Source organism: Staurois parvus, unplaced genomic scaffold (genome assembly GCF_062004578.1).
Source record: "Staurois parvus isolate SC_StPar_1 unplaced genomic scaffold, SC_StPar_1.0 ptg000340l, whole genome shotgun sequence".
In the NCBI taxonomy this organism is placed as follows: Eukaryota; Metazoa; Chordata; class Amphibia; order Anura; family Ranidae; genus Staurois; species Staurois parvus.
In genome coordinates this window covers 4,482,346-4,501,408 of record NW_028318136.1, presented here as the reverse complement: position 1 = coordinate 4,501,408, position 19,063 = coordinate 4,482,346, and the positions used below count along the sequence as shown (strand labels likewise).

At 42.1% G+C, this 19,063-nt stretch overlaps 1 protein-coding gene across 3 annotated transcripts in view; it reads left to right on the top strand.

Annotated features, from left to right (window-relative positions):
* Positions 1-19,063, top strand: part of HNRNPUL1 (heterogeneous nuclear ribonucleoprotein U like 1) — a 47,371-nt gene that overhangs the window by 20,202 nt on the left and 8,106 nt on the right. The window contains exons 4-14 of one of the 3 annotated variants that reach the window (XM_089684262.1): positions 4,145-4,224; positions 4,647-4,786; positions 4,878-4,977; positions 8,334-8,446; positions 10,499-10,765; positions 10,981-11,103; positions 13,075-13,203; positions 13,298-13,466; positions 16,793-17,167; positions 18,075-18,259; positions 18,345-18,890. In XM_089684262.1, the coding sequence (XP_089540388.1) occupies positions 4,145-4,224; positions 4,647-4,786; positions 4,878-4,977; positions 8,334-8,446; positions 10,499-10,765; positions 10,981-11,103; positions 13,075-13,203; positions 13,298-13,466; positions 16,793-17,167; positions 18,075-18,259; positions 18,345-18,890 (2,227 nt within the window). Of the gene's footprint in view, positions 1-4,144; positions 4,225-4,646; positions 4,787-4,877; positions 4,978-8,333; positions 8,447-10,498; positions 10,766-10,980; positions 11,104-13,074; positions 13,204-13,297; positions 13,467-16,792; positions 17,168-18,074; positions 18,260-18,341; positions 18,891-19,063 lie in introns of all 3 variants that reach the window. The other 2 variants (XM_089684261.1, XM_089684259.1) reach the window with 2 other exon arrangements.

Below are 19,063 nucleotides of genomic sequence, written 5' to 3'. Positions count from 1 at the left end.
CCCCCCTCCCCTGTACTCCATTATAGTGATATGACATGTATACAGTAATGTATATCCCCCCTCCCCTGTACTCCATTATAGTGATATGACATGTATACAGTAATGTATATCCCAGCTCCCCTGTACTCCATTATAATGATATGACATGTATACAGTAATGTATATCCCCCCCTCCCCTGTACTCCATTATAGTGATATGACATGTATACAGCAATGTATATCCCCCCCTCCCCTGTACTGCATTATAGTGATATGACATGTATACAGTAATGTACATCCCAGCTCCCCTGTACTCCATTATAGTGATATGACGTGTATACAGTAATGTATATCCCACCCTCCCCTGTACTCCATTATAGTCATATGACATGTATACAGTAATGTATATCCCCCCTCCCCTGTACTCCATTATAGTGATATGACATGTATACAGTAATGTATATCCCACCCTCCCCTGTACTCCATTATAGTGATATGACATGTATACAGTATGTATATCCCCCTCCCCTGTACTCCATTATAGTGATATGACGTGTATACAGTAATGTATATCCCCCCTCCCCTGTACTCCATTATAGTGATATGACGTGTATACAGTAATGTATATCCCCCTCCCCTGTACTCCATTATAGTGATATGACATGTATACAGTAATGTATATCCCCTTCCCCTGTACTCCATTATAGTGATATGACATGTATACAGTAATGTATGTCCCCCTCCCCTGTACTCCATTATAGTGATATGACATGTATACAGTAATGTATATCCCAGCTCCCCTGTACTCCATTATAGTGATAGGACATGTATACAGTAATGTATATCCCCCTCCCCTGTACTCAATTATAGTAATATGACATGTATACAGTAATGTATATCCCCCCTCCCCTGTACTCCATTATAGTGATATGACATGTATACAGTAATGTATATCCCAGCTCCCCTGTACTCCATTATAGTGATATGACATGTATACAGTAATGTATATCCCCCCTCCCCTGTACTCCATTATAGTGATATGACATGTATACAGTAATGTATATCCCCCCTCCCCTGTACTCCATTATAGTGATATGACATGTATACAGTAATCATTACTGTATACATGTCCTATCACTATAATGGAGTACAGGGGAGGGGGATATACATTACTGTATACATGTCATATCACTATAATGGAGTACAGGGGAGCTTGGATATACATTACTGTATACATGTCATATCACTATAATGGAGTACAGGGGAGGGGGGATATACATTACTGTATACATGTCATATCACTATAATGGAGTACAGGGGAGGGGGGATATACATTACTGTATACATGTCATATCACTATAATGGAGTACAGGGAAGCTGGGATATACATTACTGAGTAATGTATATCTCAGCTCCCCTGTACTTCATTATAGTGATAGGACATGTTGTATACAGTACTTACTGTCCCCCTGAGTTCCCCGCGGCGGTGGAGAGGGTGTTTCCTCTCAGCGGAAGAGATCGGACCTCTCCTGCACCTGTACCCTCGGCGGTGGTGCCGCAGGAGCCAGAAGGTGTAAACCGGAACTCTGCTTCACAATGAGGCTTGGAGCGCAGGTGCAGTCGCTCCAAGCTTCATCTGTGCTCTCCGCTTGCCACAGAGGAATTTCTCCTTGCATGGGGCGAGTGGCTTTTTCAAGCCCTGCTCTATTATCTATACTGTAGATGTGCAAAGCTGGTAGAGACATCCCCAAAAAGACTTGCAGCTGTAATTGCAGTATTGACGCAGGGGGGTGGCTGAATACAAATGCACGCCACACTTTTCAAATATTTATTTGTAAAAAAAAATTTATAAACCATTTATCATTTTCCTCCCACTTCACAATTATGGGCTACTTTGTGTTGGTCTATCAAAACCCCAATAAAATACATGTACGTTTTTGGCTATAACATGACAAAATCTGGAAAATTTCAAGGGCTATGAATACTTTTTCAAGGCACTGCATATTTCTCCCCTCCCTCTCTTTCCCCCCCCCCCCCCCTCCTTCCCCCCCTCCCCCTCTCCCCCCCCTCCTTCCCCCCCTCCCCCTCTCCCCCCCCTCCTTCCCCCCCTCTCTCCCCCCCCCCCTCCTTCCCCCCCTCTCTCCCCCCCCCCTCCTTCCCCCCCTCTCTCCCCCCCCCCCTCCTTCCCCCCCTCTCTCCCCCCTCCTCCCCCCCCTCTCTCCCCCCTCCTCCCCCCCCCCTCTCTCAGAGAACTGATGATCAGTGTACCCTGGTGATCTGTGTAGCCCCAGCAGCGCCACCTGTCAGTGCCCATCAGTGCCACATATCAGTGCTCATCTGAGCTGCCTTTCAGTGTCACCCATCAGTTCCACCTATCAGTGTCCATCAGTGCCCATCACTGCAGCCTCATTAGCGCACATCAGTGAAGGAGAAAAATCACTTATTTACAAAATTTTATAACAAAAACTAAGTTTTTTTTTTTTTCAAAATTTTCAGTGGTTTTTGGTTTAAGAAAAAAATAAAAAACCCAGAGGTGATTTAAATACCACCAAAATAAAGCTCTATCTGTCACAAAAAAAGATAAAAATGTAATTTGGGTACAGTGTTGCATGACCGCGCAATTGTCAATCAAAGTGCAACAGCGCTGAAAGCTGGAAATTGGCCTGGGCAGGAAGGGGGTATAAGTGCCCTGTAGGCTAGTGGTTAACCACAGCTGCTTTGCCCAGTACACAGAGAAGGTCCTGGCATCTGGAGCTGTCGACAGTCTTCACAATATTTAGCAACAACATTGCTCAGCCACTAACACAGAAAGATACAAAGAAACATTGTTTCATTTTGTATCTTTTCATCTACAGATCAAAGGGATAAACTTTGATGAATGGTTAAAGCAACCTGACAAGTGCTAAAAGGGGGGAAAAAAGGGTTTTGGTTTGTTTTTTTATTCCTGTTTAACCCCTAGTTTACTCTAATCGGCCATAATTAACTCCTTATTCTCCTTCTCCAATTAAATTTTCCTGCTGATTTTTTTTTTTATATTTTATTTACTAATATTTTCAACTTTTTTTGTTTGCTTTGTTCCTTGGGTTTTTACACCTTTAACATATATATGTTAAAGGTGTTTTTTTTTTCTTTCAATTTTGTGCTCTTTTTCCTAATGTAAGTGTAACATGTAAGTGTTGCATTAGGAAAAAACACTTCATTTGTAAATAACTTTGTGATGCTCTGTGCCACAATCGTAAATCTACAGTCATTTTAAACAGGACAAATTACAGAATAACGCCTCAGTATTTTTGCATGCACGCGTGTTAATGCGTGTTCCCGCGTCTAGTGTTAATGCATTCTGATGCGTGTTTTTTCACTTTTTTTTTTTCCTTTATGCTCAAAAGCACCTCTCCTGAACGCACAAGTGATGGGTGTTTTTTGTGCCCTGCCACTAAACTCCTGAAAATGCCTGTAGTGTGCATGGACACATAGGGTAAATGGGAGTGCTGGACTGTGGAAGTGGAGGGAGCAGCTGGCTCAGGTTCTCAGCGGAGGTGCTGCTCCAGACTCTGGTGGATCCCGAATTTAAAGTTGGAATCTTTACACAGCCTGGACCAGCTGAATGACGTCAGTTGACAGCAGGCTTCAGCCTGTTGTCAGCTGAAAATGGGTCACAGGAGTGCAGAACGATCTGCACTCCTGTGATCCACAGAAGTACAGTCAAAAGAGCATTGGCTGTACTTCTCCTTTTTTAATGCAAGGTAAAAAAAAAACTTTTTAGCTTTAGAATCACTTTAAATGAATTTATTCTAATGGCTAGATAAATATTATTTATAAATATTCGCTTATGGATGAGTTACACTAGCATTTCCAAGAATTGTAAAATAGGAATTTTGCATCAAGTAGGCTCCATACTTACTGCTTCAACACAGAAAATCAAGAGATGTGGAGTCCAAAAATATAAAAAAAATGCTCTTTTACTTTGCAAATCACATTGTAGCAAATTGCTGTAATATTATTTATATATAATGTATAAAAAAAACTCGCCTTTCTTGGGATACCTGGGATAATAGTAATGGTGGTGTAAAGTCCAGTAGTTTTGGCCCTATTTCCTTTTAACTTGATAAATCGTTATCAGTACTCTTGGACTGAAATTAAACTTTGGTGGGTTTTTTTTTTTTAGCAGAGCACGGTCCCCACAAAGTCGTGGAACAGATGATGAAGATGATCCATTTGATGAGAGCGTTGTAGTCTTGGATAATTGTGAGTTGTTATAATTTGTTAATATCTTACAGCCCAGTAGTAGAAATTTCATGTCCTTGTGAGATGTGTTTTCGTGAGATATACATTGATCTAGCCTAGTGGATATCTGTCTTTATCAACACATGAGCAGTGGTATCATGGGAGCACATTACTGTATAATGTGCTGTGGACAGGCTACTAGTCAAGGCATGGAGGTAGCGGGAGCTAAATAATTTGACTCACAGCTGATGATGGTTGTCAATTGATAGTGATCACTAGACCAATGATAAATACTGTTTTAGTGTTTGTTTTCTTAATATCTGGGCCTATACAACATGGTCTGCTGTTTCCCATAAAGGAACATTCAAAGAAACAATGTATAGCCTTACAGGAAGGGGTTAATTATATGTTAGTAGTAATAAAAAAGGATATTCCTGTTTCAGATAACAGTGATCTGCACTTCAAGCTCAGCAAGGATCGCACAACAGGTTTCCCACTTACCATGCAAGGGTTTGCTTACCTGTGGTCTGGAGCTCGGGCAACACATGGGGTCACCAGGGGTCGGGTCTGCTTTGAGATGAAGGTATGACTTTCTGAGCTTTGAATGGGTGATATTTGCCTTATGAATACATAAAAACCTGCTGGGTCTCACATTGCATTTCTGTCCCATACAGGTTAAGGAAGAAATTGCAGTCGGGGACCTACCATCCAATGAGCCAGATCCCCATGTAGTACGTGTTGGGTGGTCTCTGGATTCTTGTACCACGCAGTTAGGTATGACTTAACAATGATGTTATTCTCTGTACTTCACAGCAGACACGTTTGAGTGCCAGTTGATATTTTTTGTGTGTATGTGACGTGTATATTGGCCATAAAATATTTGAGCATAGGCTCACTTTAAAGAACCCTACTACTAAAAACATGGGGACTGCATTGCAAAATTCTCATTCTCATTAACTGACTGTATACATCTGGGTTAGCGGCAGTCAAGAATTGGACAACTGGCAGTACTAAAACATCTGCAGGCCCTTTAACCTGATGGCTGTATTATCAATTTGGTTGTCAGTCCGGCAGAGTTAACAAAATCCAAGTTGTAAATTCTATGTACATAAAAAATTCCAACCATCTTCACCCACTGTAGAATGCCTAGGATCCATCCAGCATCTCATAAAATGGTGCCTGCTAGTTCTTTCATATAGTTTCAGAGATCCCTATGCACCCAGCATTCTGATCTGGACAAGCACTAAAGAGGCCTCGGCCTCAATTTGTTATTCTATCCCACCACTCACAATAGGTGAGAGTAAATACGATACCAGGCTTAGATATCAATATTTCATCCACTGACAAATCTATAAATTGTGTTTTAAATATTGCTGCTTCGCATTCCCCACTACACACCTATGATTTTGAAGAACATTAGATTGTGATACTGGTTGTCCTATAACAGTTTACATATTTGTCTGTAAATTTATACACTGCTCAAAAAAACTGAAGGAACACTTTGAAAACACATCAGATCTCTGGGGGAAAATATCAAGCTAGATATCTATACTAATATGGACTGGGTAATGTGTTAGGAACGTAAGGATGCCCCATCATTTGATAGAAATGAAAATTATCAACCTACAGAGGACTGATTTCAGAGATGCCTCAAAAATCAAAGTGAAAAAATTATGCAGCATGCTAGTCCATTTTGCTGAAAATGCAGCAACTCAAAACGGTACTCAGAAGTTTGTATGGCCCCCACGTGCTTGCATGCATGCCTGACAACGTCGGGGCATGCTCCTAATGAGACGACGGATGGTGTCCTGGGGTATTTCCTCCCAGATTTGGACCAGGGCATCACTGAGCTCCTGGGCAGTCTGAGGTGCAACCTGGCGGCATTAGATGGACCGAAAGAGGTGTTCTATTGGATTTAAGTCAGGCGAGCGCAGGGGCCATTCAATGGTATCAATTTCTTTATCCTCCAGGAACTGCCTGTATACTCTCCCCACATGAGGCCAGGCATTGTCCTGCACCAGGAGGAACCCAGGACCCACTGCACCAGTGTATGGTCTGACAATGGGTCCAAGGATTACATCCCAATACCTAATGGCAATCAATGTGCCGTTCTCTAGCCTGTAGAGGTCTGTGTGACATTCATACCAGAGGCCTGCTGGAGGACCGGTATCTGCTGATGGGTTAAGGACCTTCTTCAGCCCTGTTCAGCTCTCCCAGAGTAACTGCCTGTCTCCTGGAATCTCCTCCATGCTTTTGAGACTGTGCTGGGAGACACCACAAACCTGGCAATGGCACATATTGATGTGTCTTCCTGGAGAAGTTGGGACTGCCTGTGCAACCTCTGTAGGGTCCAGGTATCACCTCATGGTACCAGTAGTGACACTGACAGCAAAACTAATCCACCAAAAGGATATCGCACCTCACAACTGCAATATTTATTAGGGACGTAAAAGTACAAAACATATCAATGCATATCCCCAGCCCCATCCACCCCTCTCCTCCACTACAAATCCGTCCCCCCCACACTGACCTCATCCCACTCTGGGGTACCTGTGGCCACAGCCACCCACACCTCCCTAAATCCCCCTATCCTAAGGAAGGTGGACAAGATCCCCCTACAATAGTCCTCTGGATTCAATATACATAGAACAGTCTCACCATGTGTGGTCTGGTATGTTCAATATCTTTCTTTCCTCTGTAGTCAAAGCCTGCAATGTCTTCGGACCAGTAGTATAGGTGTCAAGTCTTGCTGGGATGACATATTGTATCCGAAAGACACGTGGATGCCGCCATGGACTCCGGCGTCTTCAAAGGAGAACATCTCAAGATAGCAGGACTGCCTATGTTTTTCCCCTCCCACTGACCAGGGCATCTTCATGACGACTTCAGTGAGAATTACTGACACCTATACTACTGGTCCGTGGACATTGTGGTCTTTGACTACAGAGGAAAGGACGATACTGAACATACTGGACCACATGTATATGTATAACACATGTATAACGTGTTCTATGTATATTGAATCATATTGCCGGTTTCCCAGAGACCCACCTGTGAAGTGCAGGCTGAGCTACAGGTAAATCAATTACCTTCGGCATTACATGCATACATGGTAGGCTGGACTTGAAGGAGCTGGTTAGGTGGTCTGCCTGGACGGTCTATGGGTCTCATGGTATCCGGAGAAAGCCGCTATACATGTTAGGACTGTAGAGGCATAACATATACCCCCATTACAAGGACATAGTTGAATTGATGTGGGGTCCTGCCGCTATCCTGTTGCTCTCACTTTTCCTCCCAAGTGGGGTGATACCAGGCTGTATCCAGTGTTGGGATTCTCTATCATACCTTTCCATTTGCGCATGACAGCTGGATTAATATATATTCTCAGAACTTTAGTGTCGGCCCTGCTCCAGAGGACTATTGTCCACCTTCCTTAGGATAGGAGGGGGATTTAGGAAGGTGTGGGTGGCTGTGGCCCCGGGTGCCTCGGAATGGGGTGGGGGTCTGTCCCGGGAGTCTGTCACTTGGGGGGCATAGGGTTTGGGTGGGAGTGATGGATTTGTAGTAGAAGGGAGGGGTGGCTGGGGATATGCATTGATATGTGTTGTACACCCCGGTCACACCTGGTGCGACTTGGCATGTGATTTTCAAATCGTATGCCAAGTTGCACCCTATTGTCCTCTATTAAAGTGGTCATATAGGTGCGGTTCCGACGTGGCTGGAGCCACACCAATTTGTAAAGTAGTGCCTGCACTATTTTTGGTACGATTTGCATAGACATCTGTGTCAGATGTTTTGCAAATCGCACCTCAAATCAGCAAGTAATCCGACTTTGAAATTGCAACTTCACTAAGTCGCACGATTTCAAAATCGTCTTTGATGTGACCGGGGTGTAAAGCCATACCTGTTTTTGGGGTTGTCTCATTTTTGCCCATCTAGTGGACATGTTGTTAATCAGTTTCAGCTGCTTTGGTGTTAATTAAATTAACAACCCCCTCTACTACTGACCAGATAAATATCCCAGAAGTTTAATTGACTTGATACTATGCTTTGATTAAAAAGTGGTCCTTTTTTTGTGCAGTGTACGTTTTCTATTTGTTTCATAACTTTTTTTTTTTTTTAAATAACAGGAGAGGAGCCATTTTCCTATGGTTACGGAGGAACAGCAAAAAAATCTATGAACAGCAAGTTTGAAAATTATGGGGAAACCTTTGCAGAGAATGATGTTATTGGATGTTTTATTGTATGTTTTTCAATTCCTATACATTTTATACGTTCACTTTTATTATATGGCTTTCGTCTGTGGTCAAAAGATGTATTAAAGCACAGACTCCTGTGTTTTCTTAAATTTGGTGATGCTATGTGTGGCTCCACCTGCACTGCTGTGTCATCCATTCACAGGGTGTTGTCATCGCACTTTTGTAATATTCTGTTTACTTCCTCCAGCTCTGTAACCAATGGACTGTACTTCAATATGAACCTGGGGCTAGAGGAACAGTCTGCAGAAGTCTGTAAATTGCACCAATGATTAAAAAAAAAGTTCTCATTGTTTAAGGGTCACAGCAGACTTCAAGCGTATATGTTCTGCCAATAGGAGGATGGACACTATGCAACAAGCAGATGGCAATTAATTGTGACCCTATGGGCTTCTGGACAGAGAGTTCTTGTTCAGCTTACAGTCCTAGGAAGAAATATATTTTCGCATTCTTTTTCTGGATTACTATAGATTGTTGAATTCTACACATTCTAGCTGAAGAATCTGTTCTTTCTGATCTGGCATTAGGATATTTCTACCTGGCCCTAGACCCCAAACCTAGAGTTTAAATGTGAGATACTCTCTGTCAGCTGTATTTTGACAGACAGATTCAGTGAGTCATTGTGGAAAAGCTATGTTTTTTGTAAGCTGAGGACCATTGACTCTGCTGTGTTCCCCTTCTGCTCTTTTTTTTAATGACATCTTAATTTTCTGCATGGACTGACCTTGTAAATGTGCTTTATTGAGTGTAAATGTGCTGTACTCTGTGTAGATCTCCTCTGCTGATGGTTGTAGTGCCTATTTAGCAAAGGTCAACACTAGAGCACGTATGCATAGGGATTTGTACAGTGATGTGTGCTGCAATGCTGATCCACACTGCATAAGGTAAATGCAAGCTGCGTGTCCAGGGTGTTTAAATTGCATCTTCCTGCACATACAGGGGTTAGACAAAAAGTGAAAACACTATTTGATTTGCAGGTATGAAAGTGATGACATGTTTTGCATTGAAAGTGGAAGTGAAGTAACATCCTTTTGTTTCCACTGTGTGATGAGACACTTAGCTAACAGGTGGGAACCCTCACTTTTGTCATTCGCTGTGTGCACTACTAGTAATACAACGTCATGTCAGAGCTTACTGAGCTTCAAAGAGGGCAAATTGTTGGTGCTTCTGTGACTGAAGCTACCAATCCATGTTCTGTAAAGACTGGGATTGAGCTCTGCAGTCACTTTTGCAGCAGTTGTTTTTTTTTTCTTATTCCAGGTCACAATCCCGCACAATGTTCTTTTTGTCTCTTTCGCTCAGTTGACCATGTTGACTGCATTTTTCCGGAAAATGTACCTTTTAATACAGTACCTCGCAACATGGAAAATAAATTGGCAATTTCAGTCAGAGGCACCAGCTAACTGGGGACCAACAATTTGCCTTGTTTGAAGCTCAGTAAGCTCTGACATGACTCCATATTACTAGCATCGCACGTAGTGAATAATGAAAACTCCCCACCTGCTAGCTAGGTGTCTCATCACACAATGGAAGCAAAAGAATGTTACATCACTTCCACTTTCAACACAAAACATGTCATCACTTTCACACCTGCAAATCATGTACTGTTTCCATTTTTTTTGTTCAAGCCCTGTATATCCTCTGGAATGTGCTCCAAGAACCACATCACTAATATTCAAGTTGTATTTTCCTTTAGAAGCATGGTACTTGGCCATGCATCATGTGGATGTCTGTTGGTAACTGAGGATGTCCTCACACTGGTGTAGGTTTAAATGCTGAAGTTGAAAATTCCATATTACGGCGTCTAGGGTACTTGAAAGCTCTAGAAAATAATTGACGTGTTTGTGTCAGTTTTTATTGTAGGAAAGTGCAGATTTACTCTAATGCTCTTATAGAAAAGGGAGTTACATGTTCATAAATGTAATACTTGTGATGCACGAATTATAATCCAGTGCTGTTGATAGCACATTATCAAAGCTAATGTCCTAAAAGTCCTGATTTCTTTTTTTTTTTTTTTTCGTGTCTCTCTATCTTTGCAGGATTTTGAAGCACGTGGAGAAATAGAGATGTCCTTCTCTAAAAATGGACGGTATTTGGGCACGGCTTTCCGTGTGAGCAAAAGTACTTTAGGCGATCAAGCCTTATTCCCCCACATACTAGTGAAGAACTGCTGCGTGGATTTTAACTTCGGGCAGAGAGCCGAACCTTTCTGCAGTATTCCACCAGGCTTTACATTCATCCAGCATGTGCCCCCCTATGAACTAGTACGAGGAACATCACCTCCTAAGAACAAAGGAGAGTGTGAGGTGAGCTTTCCACAGAGAGCGCAGATGACTGTTTCAGACAATAGCTCTAGTTTGGTATTATTATTATACAGGATTTATATAGCGCCAACAGTTTGCGCAGCGCTTTACAAAATGAAGGTAGACATTACAGTTACAATACAATTTGGTACAAGAGGAAACAGAGGGCCCTGCTCGTTTATTATGGTGTCTACATGATGTTGCATTTATCTTTATAGATTGTGATGATGGTGGGACTGCCTGGAGCTGGAAAGACAACCTGGGCAATGAAGCATGCAGCCGAACACCCTGAAAAGAAATACAATATACTTGGCACCAATGCCATTATGGAAAAGATGAGGGTAAGAGAGTGTGTTTTAAGTTAACCGCTTTATAGCTGTGCTGTCTTTTTTTTTTTTTTTTTTTCCTCAAGCAAATACATTTTTAATAGATATTTTACTGGATGAAAACACAGTTTGTTTTTGTTTTTAGCCTTTGTTGCTTGTCTTCGAAGGTTTAATATTGTGGTTTGACTTTTATCAAACTACAAAGGAAAAATTCCCAGCTCACCAACCAGCTTGCAACAAACAGAATTGTCCTGACAGTTCACGTTAAAACCAGGGATTTAGTTTGCACATATTTGCGTGTATATATGCGTAAGCTGCAGGGCCACTTCACGACACCCTAGTGTATATTGCAATCCTAATTCTATAAATGTTGAGACCCACCATAGTAGGAGCACATATATGAGGGGCGGTAAAGTCAAATGGGGATTTTTAATTTTAAAGGTATAAAAAAAAGAAGCTAGTGTGCCGGTACTACACACAGTAGTAAATGGCAAGTGTGTCCTATTACTGATAGGCAGCGCACATATCGAGGGGCAGTCCAGAGACCATTAATCAAGATGGCAGACAGCAGTGTTAATGCGTGCATGGAACAGCATGTGATGATAAATTTTCTTGTGATTGAAGGCGTAAAACCCGCAAATATCTGCAGAAGACTTTAAGCACGGTACAGTGATGAGACTCTCAGCTGCAGTAAGACATTTGAATGTTGTAAACATTTCAAAGACTGCTGTATGTCTGTCCTTGACAATCCCAGCCATGGTGGTTCCCAGCCTATAGCAGTCATTCCTGTGAACATTCAGTGCATAGAATGCCTGATCCTGGATAATCAACGCATAATATCTAAAAGACTTCCTCGGAAGTTAGCATTTCAGCACTGATGATGAAGTGATGCAGGCTGTCCTAGGATGGTTCAGGTATACTGAGAGATCTTTCTATGCTGAAACTTTCCAGGCATTAGTTGAACGCTGGGATAAGTGTATAAATGTAGCAGGGGAGTATGCTGAAAAATAAATGCAGTTTCTACTCTTTGAAATTTGTTCTTTTATTGTATAAACTCAAAAGTCCCAGTTTGAATTGAACGCCCTTCATAATATCAATGGATAGATTAAAGTCAGGTATGCCTGGAGGTAGCCCACCCCTCCTTAAAGGCACAGGGGTGCACTGGACACCCAGCAAATAGCACAATTACAGAGCAGGTGTCCAGTGTGCCCCCACACTAATATACCAACAGTACAAACAAATGGCAACTGCCCCAACCTATAACTGGCGTCGCCCTTCCTTGTGCTCCTTGCTGCAAAGGCCAGTTATAGGTTGGGGCAATTGCCATTTGTTTGTTGGCTTTTATTCTGGATCTGGATGTGAAGATGCAGCACTGAAGTTAGAGGCATCTATGAAAACTAAATACCAGTTTGGATAGAATGATTTTTTTTTTTTTACCCAAGATCAGCTGCTACTATTCCCTAATTCTTTGTTTTGAAATATGCAACGCATTGTACTCTTACACCCAATTGACCACAAAGGTGCCTGCAATCTTTGGGGAGCCCTATAACAAATACCAGGTACACCTGCTACATGGCCATTAGTAACTGGCCACATTGTGGCTTTGCATACTGTGCTACATGGGCCAATGTAGCCTGAACTGGAGAAAAAAAGTTGAATTTGTGAATGGCGGATTGCTGTTGAGCTTGCAATTCCAAGTGACAATTTTTTTTCCCAGTTGGAAAGATATGAATGCCAGCATTGTTCCAACTCATTAGCATGTCTTATAAAGGGCAGCAGTGATTGTCCAAGGTGAGGTTTTACGCATTCTGCTTGTCTATATATCTCTTTCCTATAGAACTTCAGAAAACAAGTAGAATAGTGTACAGAAAAGATAATGAAAATTGATCGTTTTCTGCCAGAGCTGAAAAAAAAGAGTTTCCTTGTGAGAATTTCACACAATTACACAGTACATTTTCATAATTTTGACTGAACTCTGCTCCCCAGGTAATGGGTCTTAGAAGACAGCGTAACTATGCCGGTCGGTGGGATGTGCTTATTCAGCAAGCCACAAAGTGTTTAAACCAACTTATCCAGATAGCTTCCCGCAGGAAACGGAACTACATTCTAGATCAGGTAAGAGTCAGCAGAGCAGTGCAGATTTTCCCTATGCTTTGAACAGTTGCTCATCTTCTCCATTTTATTTATTTTTTGGTCATTCTCTCGTTAGACCAATGTCTATGCTACAGCCCAGCGCAGGAAAATGCGACCGTTTGAAGGTTTTCAGCGCAAGGCCGTCATAATCTGCCCCACAGATGCTGACCTGCAAGATCGTATTGTTAAACGGACAGATGAGGAAGGGAAAGATGTCCCTGACTCTGCCGTGCTAGAAATGAAAGGTAATTTCTTAATCTTGCTCATTTAGGTCTGAATAAAAGGGAGCCTGGTTTTTAATTAACATATCCTTTTTGGTTGGCTTACAGTGGTATAAAGATGAGTAGGGCATAGGATGCAGGCTATTAAGCAGGAGACCAAGCCAACATATGTAATGAGCATAAATGGCCGGTCCCTATAAATACATAGAAGCATTTTTTTTTTAATCATTAGCTTGCATTGATAAGCTTATCATTATTACATGTATACTAAAAAAATGTTTAGGAGCAGTAAATGTATCCTTTTGCTAAATAGACTGCAACATCTATACCTGTAAAATTCTTGTCCCTGCACACTAATATTAACATGACATCTTTACCCTCCCAGGGCTAGATCTAAATGGCATGCAGTGATTCCTCAGCTCTCCGAAGAGGATTGGGAGGATTTTGAGTAAACTTATATGACATGTTTAATTTCTTCTAGGGATAAGCTCATGCAATTTAACCACTTGCCCTCCTGAGGATTTACCCCCCTTCATGACCAGTCCATTTTTTGCGTTATGGCGCTGTGTTACTTTAACTGACAATTGTGCGGTCATGCAACACTGCACCCAAATGAAATGTACGTCCTTATTTCCCCACAAATTGAGCTTTCTTTCGGTGGTATTTGATTGCCTGTGCATTTTTTTATTTTTTGCACTATAAGCAAAAAAAGACTGACAATTTTGAGAGAAAAATACAATATTTTGGACTTTCTGCTATTAAACATGTCCAGTAAAAAAGTAAAAAAAAAAAATCAAATTTCCTCATAAATTTAGGACAAAATGTATTCTGCGACATGTCTTTGCTAAAAAAAAAAAAAAAAAAATCCCAATACGTGTAAATTAATTGGTTTACGTGAAAGTTATAGCGTTTACAAATGGCGGTATAGATAATTAGATTTTTATTTTTCTACTAGTAATGGTGGCGATCAGCGACTTTTAGCGGGACTGCGGCAGACATTCTGACACTGGGGGGAACTAGCTTGGTGTCACTGACACCCTAGTGACACCAATACAGTTATCAGTGCTAAAAAAAAAGCACTGACACTACTAATGACACTGGGCAGGAAGGGGTTAATGTGAGGGGCGATCAAAGGGTTAACTGTGTGCTGGGAGTGTTTAAAAAGGGGGCGGGGATGTTCTTCACTGTAAGCACACTGATCGGGATGGCTGTACTGTGCACAGCCATTCCGAGCTGTGTGCTCGAGCTGACAGGGAGGAAGATTGTAAACAAAACAATTTTCCTCCCTGTCGGAGATGCTCAGTAATCACAGTAATTACCAGCCGGGACCCGGTGATTGACATCCGCGGCTGTGAATTTATATATAAATATATATACGTGATTTTGCGCACAAGTGCCACCCTGTAGCAGTATATCTGCTATAGGGCGGTCCTTAAGCGGTTAAGCTATTTCATCAAATATACTACACCCTCCCAACGCATGTATATCCTAGGGATTAGACATATTCCTCTTTGCTTTCATTTATGTGGTCAAGAAGCCAATTTCTTTCATGCTTTATGGTTATGCCCCCGAATACAAGGATTTTGGTCACAACTGTGTGAATTTCTTGAGTTGGCTATGGGTCTCCCAAATATTCAGTGCCCTGGGGTCTGTATGTTGGGGCTGGTGGAGGACCTACCAGTTCTCATACCAAAAAACTACTGCATGCACTGTACTTTTTTTGCCAAAAGAGTATTTTAATTGATTGGAAGAGGTCCTTCCTGCCAACCCTCTTGGCGTGGAAATAGCTGATCAATTCTGCTCTCCCACTGTACTAACTTACATACACTAATAAACTCTAAAAAGTTTTGATAAAGTTTGGGACCTTGGACCAATTCTCTTCTCACTATATAACCCAATTGGGCTCCTGTTAGACCATGTCTTATTGTTATACTCCTCTCAGATACGTTTGACTTGATATTGTATTGCCAGGCTTCACTTTGTAATGGATACGTAAATGAGTTACACAGGACACGGACTCAGTAAGAGGATGTAAAAGTGTATTGTTATGGTATTTGTGCCTTGTACAATTCAGAAAATTAATAAATACCATCATCAAAAAAGGTAGTTGGCCCCATAGAAGGTCCTTGCAAATTTACAAATACTAAAAACAAGAGTGCAGGAATGGGAAACATAAGCATGAATGGCATGGAGAGCTGGTATTTTGTTGCAGTATGTCTAGTAAAGGATGCCAGGGAGTTTAATGTAACTTACTTTTCTCCAAATGCTGCAGAACTCTTCAGTCCTTTTAGGCTCGTAGAGCCTCTTAAACCATCAGGCTTGCTGTCCATGCATCAGCAGCACATACTCTCCTTACTTTGCTTCCTCATCATGGCATTCCACTGCTAGAAGTAAGGAAAATACTACAGTGCTGTGTAAAAGTATTTGGCCAGTTCCTGATTTTGATTTTTTTTTTTTTGCAAGTCACACATAAAAGATTCAGATCATCAAACTAATTTTAATATTACACAAGGATAACTCGAGTAAATACAAAATGCAATTTTTTATTGCGTATTTAATTTATTAGGGGGTAAAAAGCTGTCCAAAGCTGTCTGGCCATATGTGAAAAGGTAATTGCCTAAGAACCCAACCCCCACCCCCCTTGCTTAAATCATGAATGAACTGTGATTAACCACATTTTTTGGAATGCTGAGTTAAGTTTCACTTGCCACTCCCAGGCCTGATTACTACCAGACCTGTTGAATCAAGAAACCACTTAAAGGATAAGTTCACCTTTTGTAACATGTTACACCCATATTCAGGATCCACAAATGATGCCCACCCCTCACCTCTGCAGATCACTGGTGCAATGCTTTAGAGGCTCCAGAAACAAAAAAATAATTAATGCACATATTTTTTACCTGCAAAGGTGAACTTATCCTTTACATAGAAGCTGTCTGACGAGTGAAGCATGCTAAAAGATCTTAAAAATCAACATATCGTGCCGTGATCTATAGAAATTCAAAAACAGATGAGAAAAAAAGTAATTGACAAAAAAAGGTTACAAAGCCATTTCAAAGGCTTTGGGATTCAACGAACCACGGTGAGAGGTATTACCCACAAATGGAGAAAACTTGGTACAGTGGTGAACCTGTCATTTATCTAGTTAGAAAACAAATCTAGCGTCAAAGTATATGATAGTAGTCCTCTAAACTCTTGTACTTCCTAGAGCGCAAAGAGCTAATCTCTTCTTGGCCATTATCTTGCTCACAGCTTTTTCAGGCTATTTTACATAAACTTCGACTTTTGATATTTCATCCGGTTTTAAAGTGCACTGATTAAGACATGTATTTTGTTTCCTAATTCTCCAGCTAATTTTGGCTTGCCGGAAGCTGGAGATTTTCTGAATGAGGTGGTCTACATTGAGGTGCAGAAGGAGGAGGCTGAAGAATTAGTCCGTCAATACAATGCAGAGGGAAAGAAGGCTGGTCCACCTCCAGAAAAGAAGTTTAGGGGCCGTGGTGGAGGACCTCCTGGTGGCGGAGGAGGCAGAGGAGATGGAGGCAGAGGAGATGGAGGCAGAGGAGATGGAGGCAGAGGAGATGGAGGCAGAGGAGATGGAGGCCGAGAAGAATTTCAGCGTTTTGAGAACCGTGGTCCTCCTGGAGGGAACAGAGGAGGATTTTCGGGGAGAGGTGGAAGTGGTGGACCTGGGTACAGAGGTGGTGGAGGTGAACGAGGTCGTGGTGAGTAGTTTCCCTTCTAACTTCCTGTATTTTATATTGTGTGAAGAGTATGACCTGGTACATTGTTTAAAATTGTTTAGCAATAGAATCGTCCATATGTCACCCCTCCCCTCTGGTGCAGACTTTACCTGCCACTCCAATGTGACAAGCTTTTGCATATGACTGTATGTGTGATAGTGGGGGTGAGGCATGACATTGTAGGTAGCACCTGAGAAAGTAGAATGTGGAAATGTGTTGAGAGAGACAATTGTAACTTAAAGGATAACTTCACCTTTGGAACATGTTCCCATAGCTGCAGCATCGCCCGCTGCCTTTTACCTGCAAAAAAAATGTGCAGATATTATTTTTGTCCAAAAGGTGAACTTGTCCTTTTAATAAATTTTCATGCAGAGGAAACAAAAATTTTTTTTTTCTCTCTATGTCCGATATATTTTTGATCTTTGGGTACACTTAATGACTCAGTATTCACAGAGCATTGATTTTCAGACTGTCTCTGATTTAAAACTGCCTGTGGAGCGATCTGAAAAAACAGCCAGGAAGGAATAACTGCTGAGACTTATAACAATGCAGATCCTGTCACATTATGTTTGGTATATGAAGCAAGCAGTCTTACTGCTGGTCCTTGGCCTGTGTGTTTCCTCATCCCCCAGCCAGCAGTGCATATATCTAATAGGTTACCAGCATGGTTATTTTGCATTTAGTGATGCACGAAATGTATTTGCGTGCATTGTAGATTAATTTACTGCAACAGAATATAGACAGGTTCACTATCCACAGTTGATCAAGAGGAAGGCAAACAAAAACATTGAAGCATGGTCCAAATTGCTCCAGTGGAGAGAAAAAATAATAGCAATTGTTTAGCATGCCTTTATGACTGTTTAGTTTTTACCCCTTTTTGTATTTGCAGGCTTTGGCCGAGGGGAAAACTCTCAAAGTCGATGGTCTCAGGATAATGGTTCTGAAAACAGAGGAGGCTTTGGCCATAACAGCCAGCAGCAGAACTACAGTCCAGGAGGCAACCAGGGTAGCAGTTATGGCGGTGGCGGGCACTCCTCAAGTCTCTCCCAGAATGCACCAAGCAGCTATGGCCAAGTATGTGCTTGCTTGACTGATGTGTACATTTGCCACAACTTTATAGCATATGTGTTATTCATTGCTTCCTCTTGTTTTTCAGCAGTCAAGCTTCGGACAAGGCAGCTATGGCCACAGTGGTGGAAGTGGATACGGCCAGGGTGGAGGAAGTGGTGGTGGTGGATACAGCCAGGGTGGAGCAAGCAGTGGTGGATATAGCCAGGGCAGTGGAAGCACCAGCAGCTTCATGCAAGGAGGTGGAAGCAGTGGAGGCTATGGTGGTGGTGGAAGTGGTGGAAGCTATGATCAAAGCAGCGGAGGTGGCTATGGCCAGGGAAGTGGAAGCAGCAGCAGCTACAATCAGAGCAGTAGTAGCTACAACCAGGGAAGTGGAGGAAGCTACGGTCAAGGCTCTGTAAGTGGAGGTGGCTATGGCCAGGGTAGCAGCAGTAGCTACAGCCAGGGTAGTGGAGGTAGCTACAACCAAAGCAGCGGGAGTGGCTACGGCAGTCAGAATTATAACAGCAGCAGCCAAAGCTACAGTGGTTCACAAAGTTACAACCAAGGGTACAGCCAGACTCCTCCACAAAGCTCCTCGTCCTCTCACTCCTCCTATAACCAGGGAAGCTACAGTCAGCCGTATCAACAGTCCGTAAGTATCGCTCATCGGTGTCATATCCTATTCAATGCTCTTGTCTTTTTCTGCTCCTGCTTTTAAGCACATTCATAATAGTCATACTTGTGCCTGAAATCCTAAGCACAGTACCCATACATGCAGACTGCGCATGAAAAAGCATGAAGGCTGCAGGGCACATGTGCAAAGTA